Source organism: Penaeus chinensis, chromosome 7 (genome assembly GCF_019202785.1).
Source record: "Penaeus chinensis breed Huanghai No. 1 chromosome 7, ASM1920278v2, whole genome shotgun sequence".
In the NCBI taxonomy this organism is placed as follows: domain Eukaryota; kingdom Metazoa; phylum Arthropoda; class Malacostraca; order Decapoda; family Penaeidae; genus Penaeus; species Penaeus chinensis.
The window spans coordinates 40,073,579-40,093,242 of record NC_061825.1 but is presented as its reverse complement, the minus strand read 5'-3'; the positions used below and the strand labels follow the sequence as shown (position 1 = coordinate 40,093,242).

Below are 19,664 nucleotides of genomic sequence, written 5' to 3'. Positions count from 1 at the left end.
TATATATATATGTAATAAATATATGAATGTATAATATATATAGATTATGTAATATATATGTATATATATGTATATATATATTATTACTGTATGTTATATATGTATATATATATGTATATATTTATATAATAATATGTATTAAGTATATAATATATTATAGTAATATAATGTTGTATGATATTTATAATGGTATGTGAATAATATTAATATTGTTATATATAAGTAAATATTATATATATTATGTATATATATATTATAATATGTAGATATCTTTATATAATATTATGGATCACTGATTTATATAAATGTAACTGTTCTATAATATCTAATATAGTATGTAATTAGTTATATAACTAGTAATGTATATATATTAAATATGGTATATATATAATGTAAGTAATATTATATTGTATGGATTATCTGATATATGTTATGTGTATATATATAGTATAAGTATGTATGAAAATATTATATGTATGTGATATAATATAATATTTATTGAATATATTATAGTATGTGTATATATTATATGTATAGTGTATAATATATGTATATGTAAGTGTATATAATTTTAATATAGTTGTAGTATATTCTATATGTATATGACTATGTATATATATATAGAAGTGTATATATATTATATGTATGTGTATATATATATGTTAAATTGTAATATATATGTATGTGTATATATAAATTTTGTATGTGTATATAATATATATAAGTTATTATGTTTTATATATATATATATATTAATCTTATTATATAATAATGTATAGTAATATATATAATATATATATATTAGTATATAATAATCATTATGTAAATGTATTGTATAGATATAATAAATGCATGAGAATATATATTATATGATTAGTAATGATATATATATATTTATATATAGTGTATGGTATATTATATAAAATATATTTATGTATGGTATTTATATATATATGTATATTATGTATATATATAATATGTGTATATATATATAATGTATGTTAAATAATATATGTATGTGTATAATATATTATGTATATATATATAAAATATATATTATGTGTATATAAATATATAATTATAATATATATTTTAAAGCATAAATATATAATGATATAAATAAAAAAATATATATATATAAATAAATTATATATGCTTATATATATATTATGCATATAAATTTTTGCATATATATATATTTCCCCTATATATATTGTAATAAAATATTGCCATATATTATATGTATATATATAGGCATAAAAACTATGTTATATATATGCAATATAATATATAAAAAATAAAAGCATAATATAAATAATATAAAACATATATTATTTTTTTCATATAAATATATGCATATAAATTTTGTAAAATGATCATAATTTTTATAATGTATATATAAATAAATGTATTATATATATTAATAAAATAAATGCATATATAATGTATAAAATTGCATATAAAATTATATTATTAATAAAATATTATATAAAGTATAATTAATGTATAAAATATGCATATATAAAGTATATAATAAGCATATATAATGGTTTAAAAAAAAACATATGTATATAAAGACATTAATATAATGTTTTGTATATTATTGTATAAAATAAATAATGAATATATTAAATATAAAGTATAAAAAGTTTAAAAGGGGTAATATATTATATGTGTATATATGTATGGTATTATTATATGTGTATATATGTATATGTGTATATAAGTATTTTGTAGATAGTTAAATATATTTAATATAATGTATATGTATAATAAAAGTATATATAAAGTATAAATGTAATATATTAAAAATTATATATAGTATATATATGTATATTTTTAATATATGGGATAGTAATGTTAATAGTAATGTATATATGAAAAAAAGTATAAAAGTATATGTATATGGGATAGTATATATATGTTATGTAAAATATATAGTCAAATATATATAATGTAATGTATTATGAAATGGGATAAAATTGTAATATAATAAATATAGTGTAATATATTGTGTGTATATATATATTAATATGTATAAATAAAGTAATGTATATATGCAATATTTATATAGTATCAATTGTTTTTAGGGAGGAACTGTAAAGGGGTGGAGGGGAGAAGCCCCATAAAACTACACGGCAGGGTTTCCCCCTTCCACACAGTGGGCTTCCCTGGGTCCCACAAACCCACCCAAAAGGGTCCTTCTTCCCACCATGTAATTTGAACTTTTTAAACCCCAATCACCACAACTATGCAAGCCTCACAAGGGGGCCCTTAAATCACGTATACCCCCCATCTCCTTTTCCCTTTCCCCTTCTGTCCTTTTTTCAATATTTTTTAAATCTGTGAATGGCAGTATTGGCAGAGTGATAATTCCCGGGAAAACATGTGACATATTTCATTAAAGGGCCAAAAACCCCACCATCTTTCTTCCAGAACATTCTTTCTCCACACACTGTACTGTTTATATCACCGTTCCTCTTGGTATGTCATCATGGTTATTACTATTTATACATTTAACCCTATATATAGTACTTGTTTCCCTATTCTATTTTTAAACTGTGATAGAAATTAAATTTTTGTTGCTTCATGTATGTTCTTTTTTTAAATAATTTATCCCTATTTTCATCAATCAAGGGTTATATCTAATAGCTTTTTAAAATTTGGGACACTATTGACAATAAAATTATATATAAATATATATTGTTTGTATTTGATATATGAATCAGAAAAATGCATTTTCTTGTTTTTAAGATTGATCTTTGCAATTGTAGTAACAAAAATTTGAAAATTTTGAACTTAATAGGACGTTTGCAGAAACAGACAAGCCTTGGGTTTTTAAAAATCTCTGGGGTTTCCAATGAAAATGCCCATGTCACTGAATTTATTCAGATCTCAAATCATTTTTTTTTTTTTGGCCTGTTTATATGTTTACCCTAAATTGGACTATAACCCCGGGAGAACCCCAACCCAGAGCCTTGGGGGGATGCGTGGCCACCCTCCTGCCCCCCCCCAACCCTACCCTTTAGGGGGGCCCCTTTAGAATAAGCGAATACTAGGTAGGATTAATTATCAATTTTTTTAAAAAAGATGCTTATGTGCATTTGTAATTATAAGCGTTCAGTGCCAAGAAGCCCAAACCCGCGGGGGAAAAAGTATTGGTTTGAAAATGAAAAAGGAGTCCCCCACAGCGGGTAGTTTTGAAAACCTAACATTGAAGAAACACATCCATAACAAATGCAAAAACCACCTCTTGTCAGCAGTTAAAATTTTTGAACCTTGAACAACATCACACAAAAGCATGAGGAAACAGAACTTTTTAAAGGGGCGCACATGTCTGGTGAGGTCAGGTCAGGCTGGGAAAAAATGTTCATACACTTTTATCATCACATGTGTTTGGGGATAACTGATTTAAAAACGCAAGGAAATGTAGTGTTTCCCCTGTAAATTTTTGTTTTTTGAAGTCTCTGCACACAGATGGCTCCAAGCTCTTAGCCAAAAAAGGGTGTCAATTATTGACCAAGTGAAACCCCGAAATGTTTTACCTTCCTTTGGGTTTTTGGGTAAAACATTTTTTTATACTTAATCCAAAATCGTATTGATAGCATATTAAGACTTAAAATTATTATAAAGTTTTCTGGGGCATTAGGGATTTTTTTTTTTTTAGAGTTTAAGATTCAAGGAACACGTACGTGTGTGTGTGTGGTGTGGTGTGTGTTGTGTGGTGTGTGTAGTGTGTGTGTGGTGTGTGTGGTGTGTGTGTATTTTGTGTGTGTACTTCTTGAAAATTAAAATGCATAAGTTTTATATAGCATTATATTTGTATGAAGTTGTATATAGTAAAATATTTAATTTCACACACACATAATAATAAATACACATTGTGTTATGTATGTATAAAATACTAATAACATAAAATTTTATATTTACATGTATTCATATATATTTCTATATATTTTCATATAAATTATATAAAATTATAAAATAAGTAATATATTTCATATGTTATATATTTCTATTGTATATAAATTTCTAAATTATATATATTTTTATAATTTTATTTATTTATTTATTATATATGTATAATATATATAATTATATTTGTATATTATTTATGATTTTATATTTTATTTGTGTCAATTGTATGTATATTTTATCTTTTTGTAAGTGTGTAAATAACATATATATAATTAATATTATATATATATTTATATAATTATATATTTACATGTATTCATATATATTTACATGTATTCATATATATTTACATGTATTCATATATATATATCAAAGTATTTATAATACTATTACATGATTCATATTATAACATGTATTTCAAAAATATTTACATGTATTCATGATAATAGTTTTTCATGTTTTTCAACAAATATTTACATGTATTCATATACATTTCTTAATTCAATATATTTACATGTATTCATATATATTTACATGTATTCAATAAAATATTTACATGTATTTCATAATATATTTACATGTCCATATATATTACATATATTTATATACATAAATAATAATAATATAAAATAATCTATATATAAATTATAAATATATATATAGTAAATATATTATAATATATATATATTATATATATATATATTTATATAATTTAATGTTTAATATATATTTATATATGTGTATATATGTTTATATATATTATATTTATTTATTAGATATATGATAGATGTTTATATATAGTATATATATGTGTATATATATTTATATATATTTATAAAATATATATATTATATATATATAGTGTATATAATTATTATATGATATATATATTACATATAATTATATGTGATCATATATATTTTATTATATATATATTTATATTTAAATATATATATGTATATTTATATATTATATGTAATATATATATATTTATATATATATATTTATATGTTATATATATTTATTTTATATAATATTATATGGATATGTGATTTATTTAATATATTAATATATATGGATATATATATTATGTTATATTTATATGTATATATGATAATTATATGTTATATATATATATATATGTTATATATATATGTATATATGTAAATATATAAATTATTATATATATATATTATATAATATGATATATTTATATATATGTATATATATGTTAATATAATTATATATTATATATATTATATATAAATTATTGTTATATATTATAATATATATATATTATATTATATATGTAATATGTGTATATATGTAATATATATAATTTATATATATATTATATTGTATATATGTATATATATGTATTATATTATATTATAATATATATATATATATGTATATATTATATATGTATAATATATTATAATATTATATATGTATATGTGTTATAATAATGTATATATATTATGTATATATAATATCTATATATATGTATTATGTATAAATAATATGTATAATATATATATTTATATATATATGTATATGTATATATGTTATATATATATATATATATATATTATTATATATATGTATATTATATTATATATATTATATAATATAAATTTATATATATATATTTATATAATGTTATATATATTATATATATATATTTATATATATATTGTAATATTATATAATTTAAATATATAAATATTATGTATAATTATTATATATATATATATATATATATTTATATATATATGTAATATTTATATATATGTATTAATATATATATATAATATATATGTATATGTATATATATTTATATAATATATGTAATATGTTTATTATTTAAATAAAAATAATATATTTATATAATATATTATATGTATATATTTTATATATTATATATTATATATTTATATGTTATATAATGATATGTATATTTATGTATATATATTTATATATATATTTATATAATATATTTTTATATATATGTAATATAATAATTTATATATATATTATATATATATATATATATATATTTAATATATATTATATATATATATTATAATATATTTATATATATTTATATATATATTTTATAATAATATTTATATATATATTTATAATATGTATATATATATTTTATATATGTATATAATATTTATAAAAATTTAAAGTAAAAATATATATTTTATATATATGTATATAAAATTTATATATATATATATGTATATAAATAATTATATATATGTATATATATATGTATATATTTATATATATTTTATTATTTTAAAAATTATATATATTATTTATTTATATATGTTATATGATATATATTTTATATGTATAAATGATATATATAATTTATATATGTAAAATATGTTTATATATTGTATATGATATAATATTATTTTATTTTGTATAGTATATATCTTATATATATGTATAATGTATATAAAAAACTTATATATATGATATGTATATAAAATTTAATATAAGTAAAATGTAAAAATATTTAAATATATGTATATATCGTAATGTATAAAATTTTTATATATGTAAAATGTATATGTATATTTTAAATTTATAATTTAATATTAATATCGTAATTTTATATAAATTTTAAATTTATATATGTTAAATTATATATATTTTAAATATGTTATATTTATTTAATATATTTATATATTATATTATATATATTGTATATTATATATTAAAATTGTATAATGTAATATAATTTATATATGTATATTATATATAATAATGTATATGTTTTAAATATTATTTATATAATATTATGTATATAATATTATATGTATATATAATTTTTATATAAATGTTTTATATAATTTATATTATAATAAATTATATTATATGTATGTATAATTATTATATATATTATATGTATATGTTAAAATTTTATATATTATATAAAATATATATATAGATATGTAATATTAATGTTTTATATAAATTTAAATTAAATGTATATATGTAAATTACTATATATTTATATATGTTATTTAATATTATATATTTTAAATATTTATAATGTTATAATATATATTATAATTTTAAATATGTAATGTTATATTATTATATAAGTATATGTATAGTATATTTATATAATATATAATTTATTATTAAAAAATTATTTTTATATTTATATAAAAAATTTATATTTATATTATTTATATATATATTTTTAATATTATTAAAATTATATATATTTATATAAAATATAAATTTTTTAAAATATATTTATATAAATTAATTTATAATTTTTTATTTTTTTTTTTAATTTTTGGGTTTTTTTATTTATTTTTTTTTTTATTTTTTTGTATATATTTTTTTTTATATTTTGTATATTAAAATTTTATTTTTTATGTTTTATTGTAAATTTTAATTTTATTGTTTTTATGTTTATAATTTTATAAAATTTCATATTTTTATTTTATATATGGTTTTTAAAGGGTGAAAAAAGGTAGGGGCTAAGAACCGGGGGCCCCCTTTTAAGAAAATTTTATTTATTTATTTGCAAAAAAAACTTCGAAGCCAAACCCAAATTCCCCCCCTTATCCAAATGCTGGGGATTAAGAAACCCAAAATTTATTTTTTCATTTTTATCCCTTTTGGAAAACTTTAATTTCCAGCCCGGGGGGCTTTTTGGGGCCCCATCTTTCCCTTCGGGGTTTTTCCAAAAAACGGGTTTTGGGTTTTCCCCGTTTGGGAGCCCCCCAGGGGCCCGGGGGGCCCCCTCCCTTTTTTGTTCCCCCACGGGGGGCCCCGGTTTGGGTCGATTCCCCAACCGGGGGGGAACCTTTCCGGGCATCCCACAGGGGCCCCCCTTTTCCCCCTAGGGTTTGTTTTCGGAAAAAGGGAGGGAAAAAAACCCGGGATGGGGAGGGGGTTCCCCTCCTGCGGGGGAAAAAACAAGGGGAAATGGGCCCCTATTGGCTTTTGGGTTTGGTTTTTATCCCTGGATCCCTGGGACCGTTTTTCAAAAGGGGCAGATGGGTTTGGTTTTTTAAACCCTGGGGGGCCCGGGCCCCAAATTTTAAAGGGGCCCCTTTATTTTTCCGGGGGGGGCCCGGGAATCTGGGTTTCAAAAAAAGGCCCCTTAAAGGGGCGGGAAGATTGGGAGGGGGGCCCCCAAAGGGGGGTTTTTGGGATCAAAATTTTTTACTTTTCCATAGAGTAAAAAAATAAATGAACCCCAAAAAAATAAATTTTTAAATTTTTAATGTTTAAAAGGGGGGGAAAAAATTTAATTTTACATAAAAAAAAACCAAAAAACTTAAAATTAACCAAACCCAAAAAAAAAAGTAATACCCCCTGCCAAAAAGGTTTTTTACGAACATAAAAAAAAAAAGGAAAGGGAAAAAAAAAAAAAAAAAAGTAAAAACAATGTTGGGGCTTTTGGGAAAAACGGTTAAAAAAAAATGACCCATTTTTGGGGGGGTGTAAAACAAAATTTAATTTTGTAAACAAAAAGGTTTGGGTTTTTGTGGAGGTGTTGTTCAGCTCAGGAGGGGATTTTTTTTATAAACCCGAGGGTTTTGGGGATTGATTTTAGATTTTTGGCAGGAGGGAAAAGGAAAAAAACAGTATCGAAAAATCCCCGTGTTTAGGAAAAAAGGGGGTGCCGGGAAAATTTTTTTAAAGGGGGGAAATTTTTTCTCTCTTATGGGAATTTGGAAAAAGGGGGGTGGGGCTTCTCAGGGGGGGGGGGGCCCAAAATTTGAAAAAAGACTTTGTTTTTTGGGTTTTTGGGGGGGACGTAAAAAAACATGGGTTTTAAACCCCAAATACTTTCCTTGGGGAAAAATAGGGGCAGGTAAATTTAAAAAACAAATACATTAGAAAAAAAATAGGGTTTTGAGTGGCAAAAAACCCAGGGGTTTTTTTAAAAAATTTAAAAAATGGGGGGTTGGGAAAGTGTTTTTAAAAAAATATAAAGTGGGGGGTTTTTTGTGGGGTAATATATTATATATAAAAATACACCTTTTTATTATATTTCCAAAATCAAACTTCATTATTTTTTTTTTATGTTTGTTTTTAAAATTTTTATATTTCAAAAATGTTTTTTAGAAAAGGGATGTATAAAAGAAAATAAAATATATTTTTATATTTTTTTTATGGTTTTTTAAAAATTTATTACTTAACCCTTTTTTTGTATATATTTTTTGGTATGTTTAAAATTTTATATATAAATTTTTTATAATATTAATTTTTATGTAAAATTTTAAAAATTTTTAAAAATTTTTGATATATATAAAATGTTTGTTATAAAATATTTTATTCTTTTATGTATATATAGGTATGTATTTAATTTTTATTTTTCAATTTATTTTATATTATTTTTAGGGATAAATATATTTACATTTTATGTTTTATAAAAAATTTTTGGGAATTTTATAAAAATTTTAAAACCCTATTTGTATTATATTAGGGATTTAATAAAAATTTTATAAATATTTGGTTTTATTTAATTTTTTGTATGTTTATAAAAAATTTTATCCCTTTTATTTTAATATATTGGGTTTTATAATCCCCATAATTTTACTTATTTGTTTTTTAATTTTTTGTAGTAATTTTAAATTTTATATTACATATATGTAATTTTTTGTTTTGGGATAATATTTGTTTTTTACATATGGTTTTATATATGGATGTATAAAAAATTAATTTTATAATGTATATATAAAATTTTTTTTAATTTTATTTTTTAAATATTTTTAAATATGTATATAAAAATGTTTTAGTAAATTTTATTTACCTTTTTTTGTATATTAATTGTTGGGATTTATAATATATTTTTAAAAAGTATTTATATATAAAATGGGTTTTTTAATTTATATATTAAAATATTTGGTTTTAAATTTTAAAATTTTTGGGGTTTTATTTAATTTTTATTTAAATTTTAAAAATTTGGGTTTTTATAATGTATGTATAAAAATTTTTTATTTCATATTAGGGATATTTATAAGTTTGTATTTTTATATATAAAATAACCTTTTATGTTAAATTTTAAAATTTATATGGTAATTTTTTAAATATATTTTAAACCAATATTATTTTAAAAAGTAAAAAATTTTTTTTTATAAATTTTATGTTTAATTAATTTTTTGTATGTATAAAATTTTTATTACAAAGTATAAAATATGTAATGTATAAAAAATATAAAAACAATGTTTTTTTATTTATGTATGGGGTTAAAAAATTTTTAAAAAACCCTATAGTTTTTAAAAATATTTTATAAAAATAAAATTTTCCTAAAATGTTTTATTTTTAAAATTTTATATGTTAATTTATTATTATTTTTTTATGGTAAGTATAATAATTTTATATATTTTAAAGTTGTATAATATTATTTATTTTGTTATGGGATTTTAAAAATAATTTATAATTATTTGTATGGGATAAAAATATTTTTTTTATATGTTATTATATTATTTTTATTGTTTTGTATTAATATTATAATATATATGGATTATTAAATTTTTTATATATTTGTTATTAAAAATTTTATATTTTATATATGTATATTAAAATAAAATTTATTTATTATGTATTTATAAATTTTTTAATTTATATGTAAAGGGAATTTAATATATTTTTTAAAAATATGGGTGTTGGGATAAATATTTATATATGGTTAATTTTTATAATTTTAATTTAAATATTTTTTTTAATTTTTAAATTTTATATTATTTAAAAAAAATTGGATTTTATTTAATAAATTATATTTATTATGTTAAATATATATTTAAAAGTATTTAAAATATATATATATATATATATATATTGTGTGTGTGTGTGGTTGTTGTGTGTGTGTGTGTGTGTGTGTGAGTTGTGTTGTGTGTGTGTGTGAGTGCCGTGTGGTGTGTGTGGTTGTGTGTGTGTGTGTGTGTGTGGTGTGTGTTGTGTGGTGAGTGTTGTGTGTGTGTGTGTGTTGCTTGTGTGTGTGCCGTGTGTGTTGCGTTGTGTGTGCGTGTGTGTGTGTGCGTGCGTGCGTGCGTGCGAGTGAATGATGTTGGGTGTTGGTTGTGGGGGTGTGTGTGTGTGTGTGGTGTGTGTGTGTGTGTGTGTGTGTGTGTGTGTGTGTGTGTGTGTGTGTGTCTGTATTAAAGGACTGGCTAAGGCCTGACAACAATCTTAGTATTGCTTTTACGGCAATACTCCTCGTGAGTCATCAAGTAATTTCAGGTAGAATTATAGTAAACTCCGCACTAATACTATAGAATAATCTTAAATCTATCTTTATAGTTCTTACGTTTAATTACGCAGTTTTTCCTGCTAGTAGTTCCAGGAGTCAACACTAATTCATCACTTTCCTCAATGATGCTCCAAGCTGAACTGCCTCCAAGAGGGCAGACCCAGCATGCAAGTCACCTGCATGAGGGCCTGGTTGTTTCGGTTGATGATGCGAGGCCGGTTCACAGGAGCGAATTTGGTATTGGGTCCTTATCTCGAGTTAAAGTGACCACTTTTAAGATCGGCCACAAAGTACTGACCCCTAACATAAACACAACTTCTTCAACACAGCCTCAATATACCAAACAAACTCTATATTGTGTTTTATTCTCTCAGATTTTACTAATCGTCATAAGTAACTGAGGATTGCATTTTATCTACTAAGCATCTAATGAGATAACTAGGAGTGTTCCCCTGCTTCTGGCCGATAACAAATAAATGTGTGTGTGTGTATGTATATATACATTATATATAAAATATAAATATATAGATATATACAAAAATTGTACATATATGTGTGTATAATATGTGTATAACATATATGCGTATAATTATATATATATTTGAAATAATATATATATATATATATATATATATATATATAAATATAGTATATATATATAAGCACACATACAAAAAATGAACACATTCGTATTGAATGTGGTCAGTATTGTATGTTGCGTGTTAGCATAGATTCAGATACCTAGAATAATATTCAGAACATTTTCTAGACACATTTTTTACAATATATCATAACCACACTTCAAACACAACGTGGATCATATAAAAAGTATACTTTGTCCATACACTGGGATAAGATTATAGTGCTATACTATAAATTAATATCTTGTGCAATAACATCCTTGTAGAAAACTATTTTGCACATGCAATCATACTATGAAAAAAATTATCGCCGTTCTGGATACATTCTATATAATATTTCTGATTTAACCGACATAAACATCAAACGAGCATCTATAAAGTTTAGGACTGTATTTATTATTACAGTTAGATTTTGTTAAAATATAACTAATAACACTATAGGAATATCTTACTATAAACGTGAATAGTTAAGCATTTATTTAGGTAAATACTAATCTTACAAATATAAAGGAAGTAACCCTCAATTGATGAAGTCCATTTGTAACCCAACGTAATCAACTCGATTTAAAGCTTGTGGGCTCAGAGACCCTCCTGTTGCGGGCGATAGCCACGATAGCCTTGTGTTATTTTAAATCAAAGTACGTCTCGGATGAGAGGAAGCAATTTGGAAGAACTTGTAACGTGAATTGAGATCTTACGAACAAGACTAAGCGTTGAGAAGGTAAACGATTACAAACACTTTGAATGCCGAATTCAAATTCTTTGTTTCTCCTATATTGCTTATCGAATTGTTTTTTGAAACCGGAAATGCGTGATTATTGGACAGGAATTAGATAATTCCCTAGCCCCCATATTTCCCCATTAGGACTTTCCCCTTGAACACCCCCTCAATTCCCGGTGAACTTACTCTCAGCACTACTTTAGGTCATTACCATTTTCTTTACATTCTGATGTTATTCTTTGCCTGTGCAGATTATTCAATTTAAGGAGTAGTTTTCCCATTACTTTATCTATAATGTATACCCCATGTATTACAAGTTGCACATCTTTCCTTATACAACTTACCCAATGCCGCCAGGAAAATAACAGTGCCTATTTTCTAAATTTTGTGTGAAATGTCTGTCCATAGATGGCTCGTCTGGCATGCTTGCCTTAAAGTAGAACCTTGTGAGACCGTTAACGTGATTTGAAAGGCGGAAAAACGTATTTTTTTGCTATGCTATAATATCGATGGTGTATTCTTATTATAAATATTATAATTATTATAATGAATTTTAACATAGACAGCAAATTAAGATAACGTAAAATAGTTCTTAAATCAAGAAAAGGGTGAACCGGGCAAGAGGGCCATACTAGTAACTGGCTCATTGATGACTTAGTACAAGTTAGCCATCTATGTGTAAAAAACAATCAAACAAGGTACTATACAGTGGCATAGCAACGTCTGTAAATGTCATAACCCGTTGGCAATTTGGGTGAAGGGGAAAATACCATAGATGAAAAGTTCCTTATGTTTTGTCATTCTGTCCATTACATGCACAATTACCCTCTATTCATATTATGGAATGGAATATCTTTGTTTGTATAATGCTTTTACGCTTGTTGTATGCTGTAGCATCCGACTTGTTGAGAGTGACATACTTATTTTCCCTATGCTGATGTATTTCCATCAGCGTTTTACTATATTTTTGGGAAGAACACATGGTTTCTTTTTTCCTACTTTTTTCCAAATAATTAAGGTTAAAGAAAAAGAATAGGGCAACACTATTTTCACATTATAGTAGTGCTGACTCATGTATTTGTGTAGCCTCATCATTTGTTATCACTGGCAAAGAAGACCTTTATTTTTATATGTTTTTTTAGTAGCATAAAGCGTGTCAACCTCTGAGGCATGGTGATCATTTAACGCCACACAAATGAAAGAAAAACTTATCCACACTATCTACCTCCTACGAATGGATTACACAGATAGTGTCCACACTGTGATGTCTCACCGAATCCCTCTATTACATTAGCAAACCAATAACCGATTTCTAACTTTTCTCTGGATGATAGCTTAAATTTTAGATAGAAACCATAACAAAATATAGAACTGCCCATTTGTCCAGTACTTCAGATATGATATTTGGAAAAAACACAGTCTCTGCTGGACTTTCTTTTCTTCATTTTTCATATTTATATATGTGTGTGTGTGTGGTGTGTGTGTGTGTGTGTTGTGTGTGTGATATAATATATATATACATATATAATACAATACATACAACATACATAAATACATACATTACATACATACAGCATATATAACCATATACATATATTCATATAGATAAATATACATATAATACCATACAATGTAAACATGTATACATCATATATATACATATACATATATGGCACATACAAACACATACATACATACTTACATATGCTATAATAATATATTCTTCTGTTCATATACATATATATCATATATATTATATCATCTATATATATATCATATAATAAATATATATATATTATCATATATATATAGATATATAATAATGTTTTTTTACAAAAAAAATAAATAATATATATCATATATAATAGTATATATATATATAGATCATATAATTTGTGATAAATATATATAAAATATATTGTGTGTGTGGTGTGTGTGTGTGTGTGTGTGTGTGTGTGAGTGTGTGTTGAGGTGTGTGTGTGTGTGTGTGTTGGTATGTGATAACATTTTATATTTTCTTATATATATATACTATATATATAGATAATATGATATAATATTTATATATATATAAATATGTATATATATATAATATATATATATCAATAATACCATTAAATAAATATTACGTATATATATATAAATATATATATATATATAATATATATAAATGTATAATATATATAATATATAGACATATGTATATGTATATATAATATAATATGTATATATATATATATATATGTATATTCATATATAATATATATTATATATATATATAATATGTATAATATACATATAATATGTATATACATATTATATAATATATAATATAATATATTATAAATACAAAATTTATATATATAACATTATATATATATATATATAGATATATATATATATATACATATTATATATATATATATATATATATATATATACAAATATTATAATATATATAATATATATATATAATATATATTATATAATATATATAAGTATATATATATTAATTTTTTATATATATATATAATATATATATATATGAATTTATATATATAATATGTATATATATATATATATAATATAATATGTAATATATATATATATTATATATATATATATAATATTAATATATAATCTTATATAATATGTATATATTATATTGTATATTATAAATGTATATAATTATATATATAATAATGTATATATATTATATAATATATAATAATTAAATATAATTATATATATATAATATGTATATATATAATTATATATATAATATGTATATATTTATATATATAATATAATTATGTATATATATTTATATATATAATATGTTATAATATATATATATATATAATGTATATATATTATTATATAATATAAATTAATATATATTATATATATACTATGTGTATATATATTATATATCTATATATGTATATATTTTATATAATATGTATGTTTATATATTTATTATTATATTTATATATGTTATATATTTGTATGTGTATATATAATGTATATTATTACAGGTCTCTCTGTGATGCCCTTGAGGATTCTTGGGTCACTGTATTTGGCTTCCCAGCTGCTGCTGCTTCATATATCTTGACACAGTTCACACAGTTAGGAACCATCGTAGAGCATCGTAACCCAGGAACGGGTAACTGGATGCATCTAAAGTACCAGGTCAGTGTGGTTGTTACCAAGGGAACTGGTGGGTTGCAACCCCCATGGGGGGTCACAGAGAGTCAGCAGATGGGTCACTAAGGCTGTGGGAAAAGTATGTAGGCCATTGTGCTAGGTATTTGTTAGGGTTTATATTGAGAACATAACAGGAAGCTATGATTTAAAGAAATATTGCTTTAGAACTTCGAAAATATAGGTCATGTATAGATTGCTTTTTTGTCACTCCTTTTTTTTTTTTTTTTTTTTTTTTTTTTTTAACTGAAAGTGTGTTTTTAATTTAAGATATTCAGAATGATTAAAGATGGATACATTCGTGTCTCCATTTTATTCATAAAGGTTTTCACAGAAGAACTTTTCAACTTGTACAAGTCTTTTATTAATTTTAACCTCGTTCTTACCGCACAGACTAAATTACAAGCCAGAAAAGCCTTGAGCAAGAATGGGAAAGTATTCAGTGGCAACATCATGGTTGGGGTTGTACCATGTAGTGATAAGGTAAGTTATGTTGAAATAAAAAGGTTTTGATGTAAGATATCATTGCAGATAACAGTGATTGTAGAATTGTGATAATCAAGCATTTTTCTTTTGTAGAAGAAAATTTAGATCTATGAATCATCACTGCAAATGTTACTTTTTATATTTATATGTAAATATATATATTTTTTTCTTTTCTTTTCTTGTTTTACTTATTTATTTATTTATATATATATATATATATATTTTTTTTTTTTTTTCAGGCAATTACTGGAGATAAAGAAAATATGTCTGCAAACCTAAGTAATGTTATATCACCAGACTCCAGCATGCTTGGAACACCAAAATCTAATATGCGACCATTGACACAGGCTTATCAGACAGCTCATGCAGAACATGAGGTGAATATAATTCCTGTTTACCTATATATTCTCTTTTGTATTCCCCAATGTTATTTATGTCTCATATACACAAATGAAAGCATCTGGACATGTAAAACACAGGTTTTGTCAGTGGAAATTTTAAGAATGATGAGCGGGATTTAGCTGAGAATGAGTCTTCTTTGGAGTCAAGGATTTAACCCAGTGCCAATGGGCATGGCATGTACGTACCTGCCATGCCCACAGTGAGTTTACTTTATTAATTGTTTTTACCTGTAGCTGGCTACACTTGTACTAAGTCACCAATGAGCCACTTACAAGTAATACCTGTCTCACCTGTTTACCCTTTTCATTGATTTACGAACATATTTTACGTTATCTTATTTTGCTGTTACTAATGTTTATAACATTATAGTAATTATAATGTCTATAATAAAAATAACACCATTGATATTCATAGCAGTAGTAAAAAGTTTTTTCACACCATTTCAAAGAAAGGTGAAATTAGGTCAAGTCACAAGGTCTACTAATTGACTCCTTTGTGGCTAAGCACTAGCAGAGTCCTCTATGTGCAGAAACATTACACACAAAAAATAAATGAGCACAGCATTTTCCCCGGCGGCATGTGGTTAATGACCTGACAGATTTTGGTCCAATGGCCACACAGTCCTGCATAAATCAGATCTCATATTATAAGGAACTTCATTACAATTAGGATCAGATCATTAATTCAGATTTGAAGTCCAGTTCTCATAAACACAGAAATGTAGAAGGCTGTCAAAAAGCTTACAAAATATAGGAGACCCTTGATAAGAAATGAAATTGGATAAATAGATCTAATAGAAAAATAAACTTAAGATATAATATTTTGTATATTCTGTGCTAAACATACATGAAGATTGGTGCATGTGTTGATATTATACAATGTGTATTTTCCTCTATACTTTTTCCAAATGTCTGTAACCTAAATTTTGAATTTCTAATCTCTCTTTTTCAGGTTGTTCCAAAGGTCAACACGCCAAAGAAGAATGACAGCATAGTTTCTAAAGCCATGCAGCACATATTTGGGTTATAATGAAATTGAAGATAGTTGCTTTTACTTGGAGAACTTTTAATTGCATTAAACGGTCCAGTTATTTTGCAGTCAGAGACTCTTTTAAATAAAATTTAAAAATCTGTTATATGTGTATGTGTGTGTAGTTCAATATCCATTCTTCTTTTGTTAACTTATTGCATTTTTGATATGACATATGTAACTGCTATGGATTATATGAAAGGACAGCAGTTTATTTTTTGTTTTTTTATGTATATATTTTACCTTCAACATTTTCAAAATAAAAATTTTCAAACTCATGAGTAAACAAACAATAAAACTGTTTTAATAAGTTAGTTTTTCCTTTAACCTTTCCCAGACAGGCAGGAAGCAAGCACATAACCCCTACAAGCAAGCATATCCTGAGCAAGTGGCTGTGATTGGTAGGTGGGCATGACTCTCATAAGGGGTATATATCTCTCATTTTATTAATTTCATGCAGTCATTACTAGCATATGGTTTCAGTATTTATACCACTTTGTGAAATCATTTCAATATATTTTGTTGTTACCAAAAAGAAGTGATGGTTATATAAATTTGCCTTCCATCTACTGTTTCCCTGGCAGGGTATTCTGGTTCAAATAGGTAATGACAACACTAATGTCATACATCTTCATATGCCATTTCAGTGAGAAAAATAGTAATAGCTTTGCTTCCTTCTCTTTCCATGATTTTCCCAATAAAGTTTAAAATGTAATGATGGCAAAGTTTTATATATATATATATATATATATATATATATATATATATATATATATATAATTGTGCTGTGCTTCACAAGGGCTTTGTGTAAAGAGGGTTGTACATGTCTAAAAGTTGCAAAATGTGTAAATAGTATTGCCTAGATTATTCCTGGTTTCCAGTAGTATTGCTATGATTTCTTTCCATTGTTTTTAAGACTGCTGGAACTTCATTCGGTCTACTTCTGAATTTATTGCATTGTCTTTTATTACTTGAATGATATCTTTCCTTGGGGGTTAAATCTTTGATACCATATTACATATTGCATTTTGAAGAGTACACCAGTATTTTTTTTTTTTTTTTTTTTAAAGCTATAACCTTTTATTTATTTTTGCCATCCCCCCTCCTAATTCCATGCTGCTGTTACAATGGGAGGCTTAGGAGATAGACTGGTGCCCACTGCTGGGGATCACCTGTTTTGGGCCTCAGCCCTTGATTTTTGCATGGTCTTTTTCTCTCCCTTTTTTCGTTTCCCTCTCTTCTCAAACTCCATCTACTATCCATTTATTAAATTGTGAGAGCCGTGTTGAGAGGATGAAAGGCTGCTAATACTGAATGGCCTTGAGGAGCCATGGACATGGTATTCCCATTTAATTGTCTATCCCTTACTCTGCAAGGGGATCCTGAGGGATGGACTGTTTCTCTCCCCAACATACTTTAGGCTCACAATAGCCAATAATGAAGACATCCAGGAGACATTCCTCTTGTTCCAACATCCTCTACTTCATCTTCATCATTACTACTCTACAACCTTATTGTCCACCTCTGCAAAACTACCTCTATCAACAGTACTCCCTCATTGACACACCTGTCCTAAAAAATAAAAGTTTCCTTCGGCAGCCGCCCTGGTTAGTCCCATCTTGTCACAGTTACATCTGAAACCTAAACTAAAGCATTGCCAACCCTGACAGACCCATTCCTGCCCAACCTTATCCTACCCTCAATACTCCACACGGTCGATGACAAAAATTGGTCAGATAGTGGAAAAGACTTATTCTCCTGCCTCATGGACTATGATGCAGTTTCAGTACAGTGCTACATAATCCTCCCCCTAGAAGCTGTTGTAGGTCCCCCACTAATATTGCCAAAATTACTTTCCATGGACAAGACCTAGCCTCTGATGTTTACATTGGCAGAGAGGTCCTCCCTGTCTGACCATATCCAACCTCCGCCCCATCAATGTCAGAATTGTTGGCGCCTAGGCCATACTGCCAAACACTGCCGTTCCACAGCCTGATGCCCTCTCTGTGCCCAACTTCTT

The 19,664-nt window shown here is 24.2% G+C and overlaps 1 protein-coding gene across 1 annotated transcript; it reads left to right on the top strand.

The window, feature by feature from the left end:
• The first annotated feature begins 3,333 nt into the window (after nucleotides 1-3,333).
• On the top strand, nucleotides 3,334-17,954 carry LOC125026988 (nucleoporin NUP35-like). Its single transcript, XM_047615594.1, has 9 exons — nucleotides 3,334-3,350; nucleotides 3,478-3,523; nucleotides 11,212-11,451; nucleotides 12,373-12,483; nucleotides 12,668-12,699; nucleotides 15,562-15,715; nucleotides 16,121-16,210; nucleotides 16,453-16,590; nucleotides 17,567-17,954. Exons 1-9 carry the CDS (start codon nucleotides 3,334-3,336, stop codon nucleotides 17,642-17,644), a joined length of 906 nt encoding a protein of 301 aa, XP_047471550.1. The 3' UTR covers nucleotides 17,645-17,954.
• The last annotated feature ends 1,710 nt before the right edge of the window (nucleotides 17,955-19,664 follow it).